A 17,500-nucleotide genomic window follows, 5' to 3' on the forward strand; every position below is an offset into this window, starting at 1 on the left:
TAAACAAGAGAAAAGAGATCCGCACACAGTGCTGTTTAATCTGTACAACGTTTCGACCGCTCAGGTCTTCGTCAAGTACATCACTGTGTTGCTTCGCATTGTTTTACCAGTATCTGGCACCTGTTGAAATATATAGATGTGCGTGCATTACTACACTGCGTCTCTCAAATCCAGTTGGAAAACTATGTTCCTGACATACCCAAGGTTTTAAAGCATTAATCTTTTGTACTTGGCTGCAAAGAGTGACTAGAGACTGAGTAGTTTTAATGTATTTACACAGTAAGTGAGATATATAGTGGATATATAGTGGGACATATAGTGGGACATATAGTGGGACATATAGTGGGATATATAGTGAGATATATAGTGGGATATATAGTGGGACATATAGTGGGATATATAGTGGGACATATAGTGGGACATATAGTGGGACAGTAAGTGGGACAGTAAGTGGGACAGTAAGTGGGACAGTAAGTGGGATATATAGTGGGATATATAGTGGGATATATAGTGGGACAGTAAGTGGGACAGTAAGTGGGACAGTAAGTGGGACATATAGTGGGACATATAGTGGGATATATAGTGGGACATATAGTGGGACATATAGTGGGATATATAGTGGGACATATAGTGGGATATATTGTGGGATATATAGTGGGACAGTAAGTGGGATATATTTGTTCTTGTTGATTCACTTCTTATTGAGTCTGAGTGTATTGTTTGTTTGTGTGTGTGTTGTAAAGTGTTGTGAGTGTGTGTGTGCTAACTGTGTTTGTTGTGTGTGTGCTGGTGTGCGTGTGTGTGCGGTGTGTGTTTTGACCCAGGCGGTGCTGGATGTGTGGGGAGTCTCTGCAGGGCAAGGTGCCCTTCCAGTACCTGGACTTCTCCTTCTGCTCCCCGTGCTGCGTCCAGGCACACCGCAAAGCCAACAACCCCACAGGGAAGCCATGACCTTTAACCTCCTGACCTCTGACCCCTCACCTAACCAATGACTCTCAAACTGGGTCACAGAAGTGATATGATCCTGTACGCTCTACAACTGGATGAATCTCAAGAGTCCTCTGGACTGGAGACGTGTGTGTGTGTGTGTGTGTGAGACAGAGATAGATATGTATGTGGTGTTTGTGTGTGTGTGTGTGAGAGAGACTCTTAATTCTGAGACTGTCCTAGTATTTTAATAAAGGAGCAGACTGAACTGCCACTCTTAATCCAGCACATTTCACAGATACCTGTAGGACTGCCATAAACTCCTTCTCCACCTCTCCAGTCATCTTGGTCGCACTCAGTTGACCCGGTCCTGTCTACTGGCCGCCCTCATGTCTCCTGTGCTGACGTCAACAGCCCTCCAACCAGTTCACCTACAGACACTTACACACCTTCCACAGCCCTCCAACCAGCTCACCTACAGACACTTAAACACCTTCAACAGCCTTCTGTCTGTGAATACGCTCACCGCCGCTACAGCAGGACTGATGATGGTCATCCTCATCGTCCAGCTGCCAGGACTGACTGCAGACCCAGTGAAGACTTTAAAAAACAGACAATCCGGAGTGTCAGGTCCTACACTATCACGTGCCGACCACTATGACGTTCAGATACTGTCTGGACAGATACCAGCTGTAGTTTGCATGTTTGTGTGTATATTGCTAAGCCTCAATGTCTTAACTTTTTCCTGACGTCTCAGGTCTGTCGTGTCATTGTCATATTTTATTGAAATGAACAGTTTCACACAGAGAGGAACTTATTTAAAAATCGGTTTAATTCTATCTCAAATGAACAACATATTTACAAAATCTTGTATATGAAATGAAGAGAAGCACAGCAAACATGTTCATGATCAGTTGAACAGCAGAGTTCCAGAACGATGACACTTCCTGTATCTCAGTGAGAGTTCCTGGCACATCAGCCTGACGTGTGTCTCCGTACCTCACCATACTCCTTACAATTTGGTGTTGTCCATTTGTATATTTCCCAGCCAGGGTCTGTTTCAACCACAATGTTGAGACACAGTGACAAGAGTCTGTGACTGACCGTGATGGTAGTTGAGATGTATAGTGCCACATAACATGAGTCAACCAGTGACTTACGGTTTACCTCTGAGGGGTCTCTCATAAAGCAGCCTTGGTCAATCCCAGCGTGTACACGCTTAAGAGTGTCCTCTAGTCTGGGGTGCCCACAGATGCTGCTTTGAGAGATAAACCCCCTTCGTCTTTTACAATGTTTACATGAATTGTATAAAGCTTCTTGAAATGTGTCTGGATGGATTTGCTACATAGAGATCCAAAAAATAACCATAAATAAATGAAATATTGAGCACAGAATCCTCAATTGACTCTGTGTGTGTGTGTGATAATCAGAAAACAAGTTTGCAGTTTGATCAGCTAAGTTATATAACAGGACCTCAAATAGGGATTGCATTATCTTACCAGTTCATTTACTTAACCTGACATCAAGCTAATTTGGCTTGAGTGCTAGTCCTGATTTGCCAGCCTGTTACTGCAGGGCGTGATTGTCTAGTCTGTTACTGCAGGTCGTGATTGTCCAGCCTGTTACTGCAGGACTTCAGTGTAGTTGTCCAGTCTGTCGACTCTGCATTACGTTGGGTGAGATGTCATGACATTGCAATGAGATCACATCACACGCTCCTTCATTAATAAAGCACTTCACTAGAATACTTATATAGCATTTAGTCAAATCTTTAGCTTCATGTGTGGGCACGGTTTTGGCAGATGTGCATGATTGGCTAAGATCTGGGGAAGGTGATGATTGGCTAAGATCTGGGGAAGGTGGAGAGTTTGGGGTTGAATTTCTCCCTCTACCTCCAGTCAGGTAGGGAAGCAAACATGCTGAATGATCAGTTGTGCAGCAGCAGCAAAGTGTGTGTGTGTGTGTGTTTGACCTTTATGGCATTGTGGCCATGGCACCTCTATGGCAAGTTGTGAGTGGTCCATGAAAAGAGTGTGTGTGTGTGAATAAAGAGTGTGTGTGTGAATAAAGAGTGTGTGTGTGAATAAAGAGTGTGTGTGTGTTGTGTGTGTGTGTGTGTATAAAGAGTGTGTGTGTATGATTCCACTCAGCGGTGTTGAGTTGAGGGCGGTCCACGTAAAGTGTGTCTGGTCATGGTTTCCCAGGTGTGGTGTTGAGTTGCGGGCGGTCGGTGTATGTGTGTGTGTCATGGTTTCCCAGGTGTGGTGTTGAGTTGCGGGCGGTCGGTGTATGTGTGTGTGTCATGGTTTCCCAGGTGTGGTGTTGAGTTGCCGGCGGTGTGTGTGTGTGTCTGGTCATGGTTTCCCAGGTGTGGTGCTGAGTTGCGGGCGGTTGGTGTGTGTGTGTGTGGTCATGGTTTCCCAGGTGTGGTGCTGAGTTGCGGGCGTTCTGTGTGTGTGTGTGTGTGTGTGTCATGGTTTCCCAGGTGTCATGTTGAGTTGCGGGCGGTCTGTGTGTGTGTGTGTTCGTGTGTGTGTGTGTGTCATGGTTTCCCAGGTGTGGTGTTGAGTTGCGGGCGTTCTGTGTGTGTGTGTGTGTGTGTGTGTGTGTCATGGTTTCCCAGGTGTGGTGTTGAGTTGCGGGCGTTCTGTGTGTGTGTGTGTGTGTGTGTGTGTGTGTGTGTGTGTGTGTGTGTGTCATGGTTTCCCAGATGTGGTGTTGAGTTGCGGGCGTTCTCTGTGTGTCTGTGTGTGTCATGGTTTCCCAGGTGTGGTGTTGAGTTGCGGGCGGTCCATGAAGAACACTCGCGGGTTGGCAGGTGCCGCCTCCAGCTCCAGCACTGTGATGTTGTTGGGTCGGGACAGGCTGAGCAGCGGCCCCGGCACGTACAGCGTCTGCTGCGGACCACGCGTGGGCCAGTACCGGCCCAGATTCACCCCGTTAATCCACACCTGACCCTGAGGACACGCACGCACACGCGCATGCACACACACACACACACACACACACACAGAGAGAGAGAGAGAGAAGTTAATGAGTTATCAGATAGCAGCAAGAGTCTCACTAGTTTTTCCTGATTGTTGTTCAGCACTGGTGTTAACATTACTGCTAGTGCTAGCTGTTAGCAGCGCGTGTTCCACCTTTAGATGTTGTATCCACAGCAGAGGTGTTCTTTAGTCCAGCTGTACACACCCCACATGTCACAGTGGAACAGGTGTAATTTCCAATGACTTACTTCCACACATAGCAACGTCTAGCCCATTTAACCATGCTGTCCACGGCTAGGAGACAGCACTCAAAGAATCCTCCATAGAAATTCATGGGGTTAGTTTGTAATGCCTTACCGTCATATGGCCGTTGTCTACACATATCCCGCCCCTTCCTGTTTGCCTCCCTATTCACTTGAATAGGAAAATAGCTGCCCGATGACTGCCCAAACTGCTTCACAAAATGGCCACAGAGTGGAGGGGACTTGCCTAAAAAGGCTTTGGCGCTAGTTCTGCCTACAGCACAAACTAGCGATTTGAATAGCGGAGTAGTTTATGAAACCCCTAGAGAGCACCCGTCCCTGCTGCAGCTCCAGTACCGATGGGCCAGGCGTGGGCCAGGCGTGGGCCAGATCAGAGCCAGATCAAACAGAAGCAGTCACTGTATCTACCTAAAGACTCCAAAAATGATTTCAGACAAGCAGCAGGACAAAGATGAAGTTAAAATGAGGAAGTGACCAAATTGTCACGGAGGACCTAAAGTCATCTGAACCTCACACACACAACACGAGTTCACTTGTGACTTTATGACCCATCTGCTGTCTACCCAGAGAGAGGGAGGAAGCTCTCCAGATGTCACTTTAAGTCAAGTCACTTTTATTTATAGCACATTGAAATACAATAGGAGTTGACCCAAAGCGCTTTGCATGGTAAAAAAGACAGGGTTGGGCAAGACAGTTGATACATAGAAAGGGGCCCAGGGATACACCGGTCTGACTAAAACAATGCATAAAATAGATAGGAAGAAATGGGATTAGGCCCTCCAGTGTATAGGGAAGTTGAGATCAACAAAATACATTGGTTTGGATACGGTCAGATCACATTTCCACAGCGCTGCTAACTGTACTGCTCTGTCTGTCATCATATAAAGCCCGCCCCATGCTAGATAAGCGGCTGTGATTGGTTCCTGGGTGAATTGGAAGATGGCCTGATGGATCTGCAGAGCAAATTGAAATGCGCTCACAGAGTTGTCTGGGTTTATCCAGGGCCAGGCTACCAAATATGGTCAATAAATGCTGGAGCTCAGCTCATTGTCACGTATGAAATCAGCCTCATACGTGACAATACACACAAGCCAAAATGCTTATTTACAATCAGCCTCATAAGGGACAACACACGCAAGTCAAAACTTCCCTCATCCGGGAAAGGCATTTCCTGCACTCCCATCATTCACACAACTCCTTATATTTTCATAAACATCTAAGGGTTCGTTCAGACTTAGCGTCTTTTTCTGACAAAAGAAGTTATGCAGACCACTTTTTCAGTTTGGAAAAAAATCTGCCAGCGTTCTTGTTCCAAAAAGCAGCCGGAAGCGTTTTTTTTTTACGATAGGCAAAGTAACTAACGTTACGTGTGGATACAAAATATCGCGGAAGAAAAAATTGGGTGTTCTGTCACCTTCTCCATTTTTTACTTGTTGTCATGGGAAACCACAGGTCTCGGTAATCCGCTTGTGATTGGTCATCTGTAAAAAAGACAGCATGATGTATGGCGTTTTTCCGCTAGAAGTTGAATATTTCTCAACTTCTGAGCTGCAGAAAAAGACGGTTGCAGTCGTGTTTTAAAAGAAGCCGACGACTTTTTTGAAAACACGGTCTACTCCATAGGGTTACAATGTAAAACGGACGCCGGCAGCTGCAAAAAAGACGCTTAGTCTGAACGTACCCTAAGGTGGTTACATTTACTAGTGCGTGTGTGCCTGTGTGTGTGTGTGTGTGTGTACCTTGGTCCAGCCGGTGAGTTTGAGGTAGGTGTCCCAAGCCTGGCCATTGGAAGGCAGAGTGCCCATGTAGACGGTGGGTCCCGTCCCATCGCCCGGCCCCGTCTCTGGGGGATGGGGCCAGCCTCGGAGCACCGAGTGGGGCCAACCGCTAGAGATGGCACCGTCGATGTCCAGAGGGAAGATCAGCCAATCGGTGAGCACGTTCCTTCCCAGGATGAGCTCACCCAGGATGCCCTGTGTTGGACAGCGAGAGAGCAGCTTTAGAGAGAGAGAGAGAGAGAGAGAGAGAGAGAGAGAGAGAGAGAAAGGATGACCAGTGGCAGAGAGAGGGAGGGAGGGAGAGAGAGAGAGAGAAAGGATGAAAAAAGAGAGAGAGAGAGAGAGAGAGAGAGAGAGAGAAAGGATGAAAAGAGAGAGAGAGAGAGAGAGAGAGAGGATGACGAGAGAGAGAGGATGACGAGAGAGAGAGAGAGAAAACAGATGACCAGTGGCAGAGAGAGAGGGAGGGAGAGAGATACAGAGAAAGAGAAAAAGGATGACCAATGGCAGAGATTCAGGGAGAGGGTGAGAGAGACTGAGAATGCTCCATGACAAAGCTTCAGAAAGGGAGAGAGAGAGAGAGAGAGAGTGAGAGAGAGAGTGAGCGAGAGAGAGACGTGCCTTGTTGTCGTGGATCCTGCTGCCGAAGTTGACCCGCCCCATGTTCTCCACCAGGACGTCCAGCAGGTCTCCCTCCTGACCCGTCACATTCATGACCAGCTCCGTGTCTCGCTGCAGCAGGCCCTGGTACACCTGACAAACAGAACCGACCCAGCCCAGACCCGTGTCAACAGTCACTGAGGAACAGAACCGACCCAGCCCCTGAGGAACAGAACCGACCCAGCCCAGACCCGTGTCAACAGTCACTGAGGAACAGAACCGACCCAGCCCCTGAGGAACAGAACCGACCCAGCCCAGACCCGTGTCAACAGTCACTGAGGAACAGAACCGACCCAGCCCGGTCGCTGAGCAGAGCTACACTGTGGCACGTGGTACCTACGCACACATCACTTAGTTATCTCCCTGAGAATCAAAGCCACAAACAGCAACCAGTGCACTAATGTACCAATGTAACACAATACAGGTGCAACATCAACTAGTGCAGCATACGCTAGGTCTTGTACATCAACTGATACATTATCAGCTAGTGCAACATAATTACTAGGGCAACTGGTACAACATCAATGAATCATGATGAATAAATAGACATCAGGAAAATTTAATCTATTATTACTCATAGATCCTTAACTGAAAACCAAAGATAATATCAGGGAATCCTGTGAGTGCACATCATAGGACAGGGTCATGCACAGGATTGACAAATCATCTTATTATTTACTGGGCTTGATTATCATGTCACTATTTAATGAGCTGGATTATCATGGCACTATTAACTGGGCTTGATTATCATCTCACTATTTAATGAGCTAGATTATCATCTCACTATTTACTGTGTGTAACCTGCGTTGTGTTGAACCTGCGCGATTCAGCCCTGCACTTGCCCGGACTCGAACCCGCGAACAGCAGCACCTCGGATCGGGAGGCGAGCGCGCTAACAATTGAGCCAATAGCCCAGGCTACTGGCTTGCGTGCCAGCAGCACTCTTGAGGCGTCGGGATTGAGGTTTACCAACGTTCCACAAGCACAGCTAAGCTAGCTGGCATCCGTTACATGTGCTTGATTATCATGTCACTATTTACTGGGCTTGATTATCATCTCACTATTTACTGGGCTTGATTATCTCTTTGGTATTTGTTTCTCAGTGACCCCTGATTGTAGTCAGTGCAGCATTAACTTCTTCTTAGATATGGTCTACTGAGCAAAGCCTTACACAGATTCTCATATTGACCCTCTCCACCCTGAAAGCCACTGATCAAGGCTATAACTAAAACACAATATCATCCAGCCATTACTACAACCCAAGGATAAAAGCCATTACTACAACCCAAGGATTAAACACAATATCCAGCCATTACTACAAGCCAAGGATTAAACACAATATCCAGCCATTACTACAAACCAAGGATTAAACACAATATCCAGCTATTACTACAAGCCAAGGGTAAAAGCGGTGTACCCCGTTGACGGAGACGTAAGCGCGGTCGTGGATGCCATTCAGAGGCGAGATGAGAGGTTGGCCTTCTGGAATGCTCCTCGGCAGCTTGGTTCGATACAGCACAAATCCATAAAGCTAGAGAGAAACAGCATTATGTTTATGTTTAATGGTATTGAGCATATGCTTTTGTCCAAAGCCACTTACGACATCAATAAACATTACATTAAAATTAACAGTTTATAGTAAATTCAAATAGCCTAAAGATACCAGTAATAGACTAAATAGAATACAGAATACCACAAACATATGCAAACTGTCATAATAAGGACAAATTAATTACTTTTAATTAATTAACAAGGTACAGTCTTCATATTGCAGTCCTGTCCTGAACAGTCAATTTAGGGCATATTTATTTAAGTATTAAATTGGCTAATACTGACTAAAATAATGGTCAGGAGGTAAGGTCTTCAGTGTCATGACTCAGCATTAACATGGCTAAATATGAGAAGTTTAAGCAGGGTTATGGTTAGGTATCGGTCATTTAGTAGTGTAGTGGTAAATATTGGGTAGTGTGGTTGGTCTACTGGTGGATGTCGCTCACGTGTTTGATCTCCTCGAAGGTGAGGGGTTGGTGGGACTGCACAGGGCCCAGAGGGGTCAAGACGTCCAGCAGGCCACTGGTGTTGCCCACCTGACAATGTCCAACAAATACATACACATTAAAACCTGATAACAACAACAACAACAACAACATCAACAACAACTACAAACACATGGGCCGCGCTGGAGAGAACATTTTAAGGAATTATGGGAATTCATTTGGCCATCATAACGTCTAGGCACAGGCTGACGTCCAAGTCCAAGATCTTACAAATGTGAAAATAGACACACCCTCTGAAGCGTCACAAAGCCGTACTCCTTCTTGTGCGTGGCTGGAGGCATGGGACCCTCAGGGACCTTCCGAAACTGGGAAACGACAAAGAACCAGTAGGCAGATAAGCTTCAGGCTGCGGTCTAGCATCAGCTACCTCATCAGGATCTCCCTTTCCATGTACACGGTCTAGCATCAGCTACCTCATCAGTAGTCCAACAGTACTCACCTACCTTACCGATGACGTCTCCGATATCTACCTTACCGATGACGTCTCCGAAATCTACCTTACTGATGACGTCTCCGATATCTACCTTACTGATGACGTCTCCGATATCTACCTTACTGATGACGTCTCTGATATCTACCTTACTGGCAACGTCTCCGATATCTACTTTACTGACGACGTCTCCAATATCTACCTTACTGACGACGTTTCCGATATCTACCTTACTGATGAAGTTTCCGATATCTACCTTACTGACGACGTTTCCGATATCTACCTTACTGATGAAGTTTCCGATATCTACCTTACTGATGAAGTCTCCGATATCTACCATACTGACGACGTCTCCGATATCTACCTTACTGACGACGTCTCCGATATCTACCTTACTGATGACATCTCCGATATCTACCTTACTGGCAACGTCAACGTCTCCGATATCTACCTTACTGATGACGTCTCTGATGACCAGTAGCTTCTCTGTGGGGTCTCCTGCTTCGTTCAGAGGGGCGTTGTAGTCGTAACTCGTCACCACTGAGCGGTACCTGGAGTCGTGGTCCGCACCTGGCAGCAGCACAGATAGACAGGGGTTTTAAACATGTTTACTTTTATACTGTTTACAGCTATACGGTTATTATTATTATTATTATTATTATTATTATTATTATTATACACATATTTTATGTGGACATACATTACAAAGACTACAAAAAAGAGGAAATAGCTAAATCAAACATGAGCTACTTGAGCTTCCACTGTAATGCAATCTAGTTCTCAGTGAGTAGTTGACAGAAAGAAAACAGAACAACGGTACCGTTCCAGTAGCCAAAATTTGTTCCTCCTTCAAACATGTACCTGCAGAAACAACACAGCATATTACACTTAAACCAGCAGAGCAGCCATCAGCTATTAGCATCAACAGGGCATACGCACTAGCTACCAAGGCCTACTTGTTGCGCAGAAAGGTGGTTTTATTGGTGATTTTGTGTTTGCTGCTTTGGTTCGTTGTAGTAGTAGTAGTAGTAGTAGTAATAGGTAAATCTCCCACCTCCCACTACACTCCTGTGTATATTTGAAATGCAGGCTGCTGTGGACGTTTTTAGGTGATGTGGACAGGTATGTAGTAGGGAGAGAGATTTTGAACTACAGGTTAACGTCTAGCATCAAAGGTAAAACAAATATGTTAAGGGTAAGATTAAACCTTGCAGGGCGACTTATACAATCATACCCTGGGGAGATGGTGATGTTTAGGGCACGTCCACGATCACATTTGGGGGAGGTGGTGAGCATTCTGGGGTGACTTACATGTTGACGTTGGCCCCCATGGCGAGCATCTCCCCCAGCATCTTGCTGACCTTCTGCGCGTCCACAGAGGCGTGCCGGTCACCCCAGTGGTCTAGCCAGCCTGTGTAGAACTCAGAGTTCACCTGCACGACAGGTATGCCGACAGGTGAGAAATCAACAGGTAAGAAAATCCTCATAGCAGATGGTAGATTACTAGACAGATAGTCTTCACTGTAATCGAGATCTAAGGGTGGGCGGGGCTGGAGAGACCACATGTTTTCATTTCATCCAATCAGAGTCTTGTTTGAAGACAAAGGTGAGTACCCTGAGCCAGTGAGATCACAGTACCCACTGCCCACCTCTGATCTCTGACCTAACTCACAGCACAGACATTTTGTAGAGCGAAGGGGAACAGGGAACAATGTTGTCATGTTGTCTTCATACAGGCGGTCAGTGGGCTAGCGGCCACAGCTGGCATAGGTACCTCAGCTGGAGTTGGATGATGAGTGGACTTACCAACGGCCCTCTGGGTTCAAACCTCCTCTGGCGATCGAAGGCAGTGCTGATGTTGGTGTCTGAATGTAAAAAAAAATATTTTAAAAAGGTATCAGCTACCTCATCAGGATCTTCCTTTCCATGTACGTACACGGTCTAGCATCAGCTACTTTATCAGGATCTCCCTTTCCATGTACACGGTCTAGCATTAGCTACCTCATCAGGATCTCCCTTTTCATGTACACTTAATTAATAACAACTCCCATTGCTAATTGATAATTTATCTATAATGATGAACTAACACTCTCTATCCATCTATCTCTTAGTAGCCACTATAGTTGCTCAACAACTCTTCCTGTCCCAAAGACCACAAACTTGTGGTGTGGCTTGTGGTGGTTTTCAGAAAGTTGTTTCAGAGTGTCTGTTAGCTACCACAGTGATTGGTAAGACACTGGCAAGACATTTGTCTTGTAAAGATGTCTGGCATAGATTGAACATCTCTGATATGGAGACACCCCCCTCCCTCTGACTCCAAACACTGCTGGCCTTAATTAAATAGGGACCTTACATTTAGGTAGTTGAAACTCAAGTTCGGTCTCTAAAATTGTTGAGCAATTACTGAACAATGAACATCACCTCAACCAAACCCAACCCCTAACCATAACCTGTTGAGTTTATGGTTACATAGTGTGAACTGAGAGTTTGTTTATAATCGAAGTATCTGCAAATAGGAGACTAGACTATACAAGCCTGCCATGTTCAAAACACCCTTCCCCTGCGGTCTTGTTCCTCCTCACCAGTGCCGAAGTCGATGGTGGCGTAAAGGCCCTGCAGGGTTCCGCAGATCATCTCGCGGTCCGTGTTCCCGTCGGTGGTGAAGAGAACCGTGTCCTCGCCCAGGAAGTTCTGGACGAGTGTGCGCAGGTGGCGCAGGTAGTTGTAGTCGCAGGCGAAGTAGCTTCCGTACTCGTTCTCCACCTGGGATAGCCCACAGGAAATGTAGGCAACGTAGTAGGCAACGGCACTCTTATTCAGTTTCAGATGGAGGCGATCGTGTTTGGTTGTTCTTACAGCTTGATGTTAGATTAGACTTGATGCTTATTCCATCTCTGTCTGTGTTTATAATCTTTGTACGTTACACCATCACTAATACAACCCTTAAGACGTTAGTGCTTATTCCATCTCTGTCTGTGTTTATAATCTTTTGTACGTTAGATCATCATTAATACAACCCATAAGATGTGGCCATCGCAGAGCAGAGGTAACCTCACCACCTGACCACTGGTTTCTCTGGATAAAAGCGTCTGCTAAATACCAGTCAGTCAGTATACTTTAAAGATAGTTGATAAGAAGGTATGGCAAAGTGCCTTTAACATGGGGAAACTACTGAGTCATCAATGTATGCTTTTTCACCATCTCTCTGAAGCTCCGCCTTCCGGTTACCTGTTTGATTGTTTACTTATGTATTTATTTATTTGTTTGTTTGTTGTTTACCTGCACAGATATGATGTTGCCCCCTTGGCTGTACAGCCACCGCTCCATCCTGGGCAGCAGCATGGCAAACCAGCTGCTTACCGCCTGCAGGTAATCTGCAAGACCAGCAGCAAAAACCTGCTTTAACACTCACTCAGCAAGACCAGCTGCAAGACCAGCAGCAAAAACCTGCTTTAACACTCACTCAGCAAAAACCTGCTTTAACACTCACTCAGCAAGACCAGCAGCAAAAACCTGCTTTAACACTCACTCAGCAAAACCAGCTGCAAAACCAGCTGCTCACCGCCTGCAGGTAATCTGCAAGACCAGCAGCAAAAATATGGGAGGCCAAACAATTCAAAACCTTAAGCAAAAAAGGACACCACCCATCCAGCTGGACGTAAGTAAGCTTACTTATCTAATAATAGTGTATGGCAGCTAACGTTATTATTTCATGTTCTGATATGATATGCAAACGTTTAGACTATGTTACAACTAAGAGCATAACAGTGACCAAATTGCTTTGCAATATTTTATCCCAGAAATACTTATGGTGGTTGATTTACAGTGATGCTAACAGTAAGCTACGATCTAGCTGTCCTAACAATATTAGTGCTGTTATCACCAGTTGTAATAACTATTTTTGTAATCATGACCAATACCATCTAACACCATCAATGGCATGTTTATATGACTATCAGACCCTGAACAAAGCAATACATTGAACTACAAAGATGTTAAAGTAATGGTGTTCACTTCATCATAATGTAATTTGCCGCAAGTTTCCATCTTTTTGCCATCTGAAGTTTTTCCAGATCATTGACTGTAGGTCCAGATCATCATCCAGATGCAACCTGGTTGGCGGACGGCGCGCGATGGTCTCTGGTTAGTGCAGCTAGAATAGGCGGTGTCTGTGTTCTGTGTTGGCCAACTCGATAGCGCAGTTCTTGGACAGTGCGCGATGATTTCTGGTTATGTTGGCGCAGACTGAATAGGTGGTGTCGGCCAACACGATAGCACAGTTGTAACATTGGACAGCGCACGATGGTCTTAGGTTAGCACAGCTTGACTTGATAGCCTGAAGTGCAGCTGAATAGGTGGCGTCTGTGTCGGCCAGGCTTTTGATTTGTTTGGCTCGTCAACCTGCTTTAACACTCACTCAGCAAAACCAGCTGTAAAACCAGCTGCTTGGTGCTTACCGCCTGCAGGTAATCTCCAACACCAGCAGCAAAAACCTGCCTGTAACACTCACTCAGCAAAACCAGCTGCTTACCGCCTGCAGGTAATCTGCAACACCAGTAGCATGTCATGCTAAAGAGCAGAGGTGCGTTCAAATTTGGCAAACGTTTGTGCCGAAAATGTTTTCTCTGAACAGTTAAATGAGTGATTATGTGGAAACATTACACTTCAACGCTAACCCTTCCTCCAGCTCCATAATATGTTTGTAGAGAACTACCTCCTCAAACTGTTAGGGAGTGTAGAGAACTACCTCCTCAAACTGTTACGGAGTAGAGAACTACCTCCTCAAACTGTTAGTGAGTGTAGAGAACTACCTCCTCAAACTGTTAGGGAGTAGAGAACTACCTCTTCAAACTGTTAGGGAGTGTTCGTAGCTGAGAACTACCTCTTAAACTGTTAGGGAGTGTAGAGAACTACCTCCTCAAACTGTTTGGGAGTGTAGAGAACTACCTCCTCAAACTGTTACGGAGTAGAGAACTACCTCCTCAAACTGTTAGTGAGTGTAGAGAACTACCTCCTCAAACTGTTAGTGAGTAGAGAACTATCTCTTCAAACTGTTAGGGAGTGTCCATAGCCGAGAACTCAAAGGAAAATAGAAAACTGTTTGCAAATGTCCATTAATGTTCACCAATGTTTCCAATTTCAACGTATCTCTATTTAAAAAATGTCTGTCTAGGAGCGCTTCCTGGACTCAAATTTGTTTGTTTGAGGTGCTCTTTGGATGGGAAAATGTAGATGAGAAAAAACAGGGGATTCCAAGGCACTCTCAATTGTCAAAGGTTAAAAAGCCTTTATTTTGTTGGCTTGGTTACATTTAAATAGGGCTGTCAAAATAACTGATTAATTTCGATTAATTAATTTGAGAAAAAATAACTGATTAAAAAAATGTGTGCAGATTAATCGATTCCGTATGACCTTTGACCCCGAGCTGTTCTAGTCAGTAAAAATTAGACTGTAAAATGAAGGAGAGAGAAGAAAACATGCTGCCTAGATCATTGATTGGAACATTTACTTTTAAAAAATGGCCTGATGGTGTTGATAAAAATAAAGTGTTGAAAATAAAGTCCTTTGCAATGTCTGCAAGTGTTGACATTGAGGGGAGTGTTAATTTATTTTCATTGTGTCCCCTAGGTTATATCTGTGGCCTGAAATGCCTTGCATGTGAAAAAAAAAACTTCTTCCCGAAGCACTTTTGAATTTATTTCCTCAGCATATTAGGTCATATCATAGATCAGGGATTCCCAAACTGTGGTACGCGTACCCCCGGTGGTACGCGAGCTGCCACTAGGGGGTACACAAGATGAAAAGGGCAATGGCGGAAAGGAGTTAAAAATGATTAATGAATTAATAATCGAATTAATTCATAAATAATACATACTTTTGAATCGGGTTATAATAATATGGAAATGTGAAATTAAAGGAAATCATTTGTAAACTCTATAATAGGCTATGTATTCATTAAAATATAAGCTACACACAATACACGTGATTTCCTGCGGGCAGCCAGAATATCTGGCGCGTTAGTTTTGTTGAAGTATAGGCTAGGTAGCTAAAACTAGCTAAAAACAGGGACACTGTCCAAAAGGCCTAATTAAAGCGATCGAAGAGAAGAAGCGAGAGAAACAGAGCAGGACACAGGTAACGATGGGATGGAGAGCAGACTAATGAAGGTGGAGGTGAAGCGCAGGAGGATGAAAGAGAACGAGACAGAAAAGACTGCGTGAAGAAAACGAAAGTATGATGAGGCATATAGCCCTAGGCTTCACGTGGATTGGGAGACTTCCCAAAGCCACAGTGCCTGGTCTGCAGTGAGATGCTATCTAACCATTCTAGTGTGGTTTTTCATTTTAGCGTGAAAGCTCATAGACCAGTTGCACATTTTGATTTTGTTATTATGTAGGGCGGCTAATTAAACACGATGCCTGGAATGCGTCAATAGAATGTGTTACTTTTTTATGTGTTGGATGGTGGGGGTACGCAAGCTGAGTCAGGATGTAGAAGGTGGTCCGCGGGGAAAAAAGTTTGGGAACCGCCGTCATAGATTATTATGGCCATTATTTGAACAGTGAAAATAATAATAAAAGAGTTTTTGAACTTTAATGTCACTAATGCTGATTATTCAATTATTCATTTGAATTTAAATATTAAAATACTTTCACAGCAAAAATTATATATGCGATTAATTTAGATTAATTAATCACAGAGTATGTAATTAATTAGATTATTTTTTTTAATCGATTGACAGCCCTACATTTAAACCTTTAAAAAAACTCCAACGCGTTTCGGCAAACAAGCCTTAATCAGGGAGTCATGGGCTTTTTAACCTTTGACAATTGAGAGTGCCTTGAAATCCCCCGTTTTTTCTTATCTCTATTTAACTCCTTACTTAGCTAAATCAGTAATCATGTGTTATCATAGTTTACACCAACACTTAACAGATCATAATTTGTGTACCACGTACAATGTTCCATATTGTGTAGGCCCGGCCTAATGCCTTTATGAGTAGTGATTTTGACCACAAGTTTATCCACTGAAGCGTGAGAGGGCGTAGAGAAGATCGATGAAATGATACCTGTATCAGCTGTCCGCAGCATAATGTTTGGCTTCTCCAGTAACCACGCAGGCAGACCACCCTGAGGGGAGACGGAGAGGAAGAAAGAGAGAGAGAGAGAGAGAGAGAGAGAGAGAGAGAGAGAGAGAGAGAGGGAGAGAGAGAGAGAGGGAGAAAGTAAGAGTAGATTCTGTAGAGCAGTGCTCCACATTAATGGTTGCCAGGTTGCCCTTGGCTACCAAATTATCACAAGTGGCAACCAAAACCTAATGCATGGTTGCCAAGCTGGCAACCACTTTTAAAAGTTAATATTGAGCCCTGTGATAGAGGTCGTTTCAGGCCGAGTCTGCAGCGATCTGTTACGACCCAGCTGAGGCACTAGCACATGATATGCCCATGATATGAGCGCAGCAGCATCCTCCTCTCTTATTAACCCCAGAGCTCATAGAAAACTACACTTCAGGGCCATATTGTATAAACCACACTGGTAGACACAACGCCCAGGACAGTGTGCAGTTTCTGTGGGACGAGCTGAAACAGGGTTGGTTCTAGTGTGGTTCTGTTCCTGGGCCCTGACTGAGTGTGCATCTTTCTAACAGGCAGGCTACACCAAACACGGAACTCTTGGGCGAGCAGATCACAAGTGGTCAGCTGTTTACACCATGTCTGAGGTGTACAGCCAGAGATGTTGCTGACCTCCTGTGTTCAGACATTGTGACTGCCCACTTCACTTACACTAGAAGTCTCCCTGTGGGAGACACATGAGTATGCATTAGTGTTTACACTACTGAAGGTATGTGGTGGTCAAATGTATCCCAAACTACCTCTGCATATGAGTTGAGTGATCAAATCACAAGGCATCTTGGTGGTCATTTTCTTGTAGTGCTGTCCACTTGCAATCCAATCACACAAGGCGTATTTTAACACCACATGTAAACGGTGTATAAGATGTGAAGTGACTACGTACGCCAGTGGTTCATACATCAGTAGCACATACATCAGGCGAACACACGTCAGTAGCAAAAGCATCCGGGCAGCAACAGGCCGGCGCAGACCCCACATCAATCAGGACTGGCTGGCTCCACGGCTCAGTCACCTACCTGTCTCCTGAGGTAATAGTATACTTGGATGAGCTATTAATACAATATCAAGGGTTGAAGTCCACATGGATAGAAGACTTCTGCTTCATCATCAGTCACTAATAATAAAGGTGTTTGCTGTCTGGTAATGGAAGAGACCAGCAGGAATGGACCAGTCACATCCCACGACCCTGGTGTTCTGAAGCTGATCAAACAAACAGGAAGTGGACTGCAGACAAACAGGAAGTGCACTGCACTGCTCACCATCTCC

The 17,500-nt window shown here is 44.9% G+C and overlaps 2 protein-coding genes across 2 annotated transcripts in view; one reads left to right on the forward strand and one right to left on the reverse strand.

Moving 5' to 3' along the window:
• Positions 1-1,845, forward strand: part of ankzf1 (ankyrin repeat and zinc finger peptidyl tRNA hydrolase 1) — a 21,550-nt gene extending 19,705 nt beyond the window's left edge. The window contains exon 16 of the mRNA XM_076264098.1: positions 825-1,845. Coding sequence (XP_076120213.1) covers positions 825-951 — 127 coding nt within the window. The 3' untranslated portion in view covers positions 952-1,845. The remainder of the gene's footprint in view (positions 1-824) is intronic.
• A 1,835-nt stretch (positions 1,846-3,680) lies between these two features.
• The window catches only part of glb1l (galactosidase, beta 1-like), a 14,923-nt gene continuing 1,103 nt past the window's right edge, over positions 3,681-17,500 (reverse strand). The window contains exons 3-16 of the mRNA XM_076264100.1: positions 17,494-17,500; positions 16,172-16,232; positions 12,382-12,476; positions 11,685-11,865; positions 10,909-10,967; positions 10,414-10,535; positions 9,923-9,963; positions 9,554-9,672; positions 8,903-8,977; positions 8,613-8,702; positions 8,033-8,146; positions 6,577-6,708; positions 5,917-6,150; positions 3,681-3,884 (exon numbers count right to left, since the gene is read on the reverse strand). The exon at positions 17,494-17,500 is cut by the window's right edge and continues 144 nt beyond it. Of these exons, the coding sequence (XP_076120215.1) occupies positions 3,681-3,884; positions 5,917-6,150; positions 6,577-6,708; positions 8,033-8,146; positions 8,613-8,702; positions 8,903-8,977; positions 9,554-9,672; positions 9,923-9,963; positions 10,414-10,535; positions 10,909-10,967; positions 11,685-11,865; positions 12,382-12,476; positions 16,172-16,232; positions 17,494-17,500 (1,534 nt within the window). The remainder of the gene's footprint in view (positions 3,885-5,916; positions 6,151-6,576; positions 6,709-8,032; positions 8,147-8,612; positions 8,703-8,902; positions 8,978-9,553; positions 9,673-9,922; positions 9,964-10,413; positions 10,536-10,908; positions 10,968-11,684; positions 11,866-12,381; positions 12,477-16,171; positions 16,233-17,493) is intronic.

This window comes from Alosa pseudoharengus, unplaced genomic scaffold (genome assembly GCF_046254945.1).
Source record: "Alosa pseudoharengus isolate Yale_2024_CS ecotype anadromous, Long Island Sound unplaced genomic scaffold, YU_APseudo_1.1 YU_APseudo_1.1_scf_3, whole genome shotgun sequence".
In the NCBI taxonomy this organism is placed as follows: Eukaryota; Metazoa; Chordata; class Actinopteri; order Clupeiformes; family Clupeidae; genus Alosa; species Alosa pseudoharengus.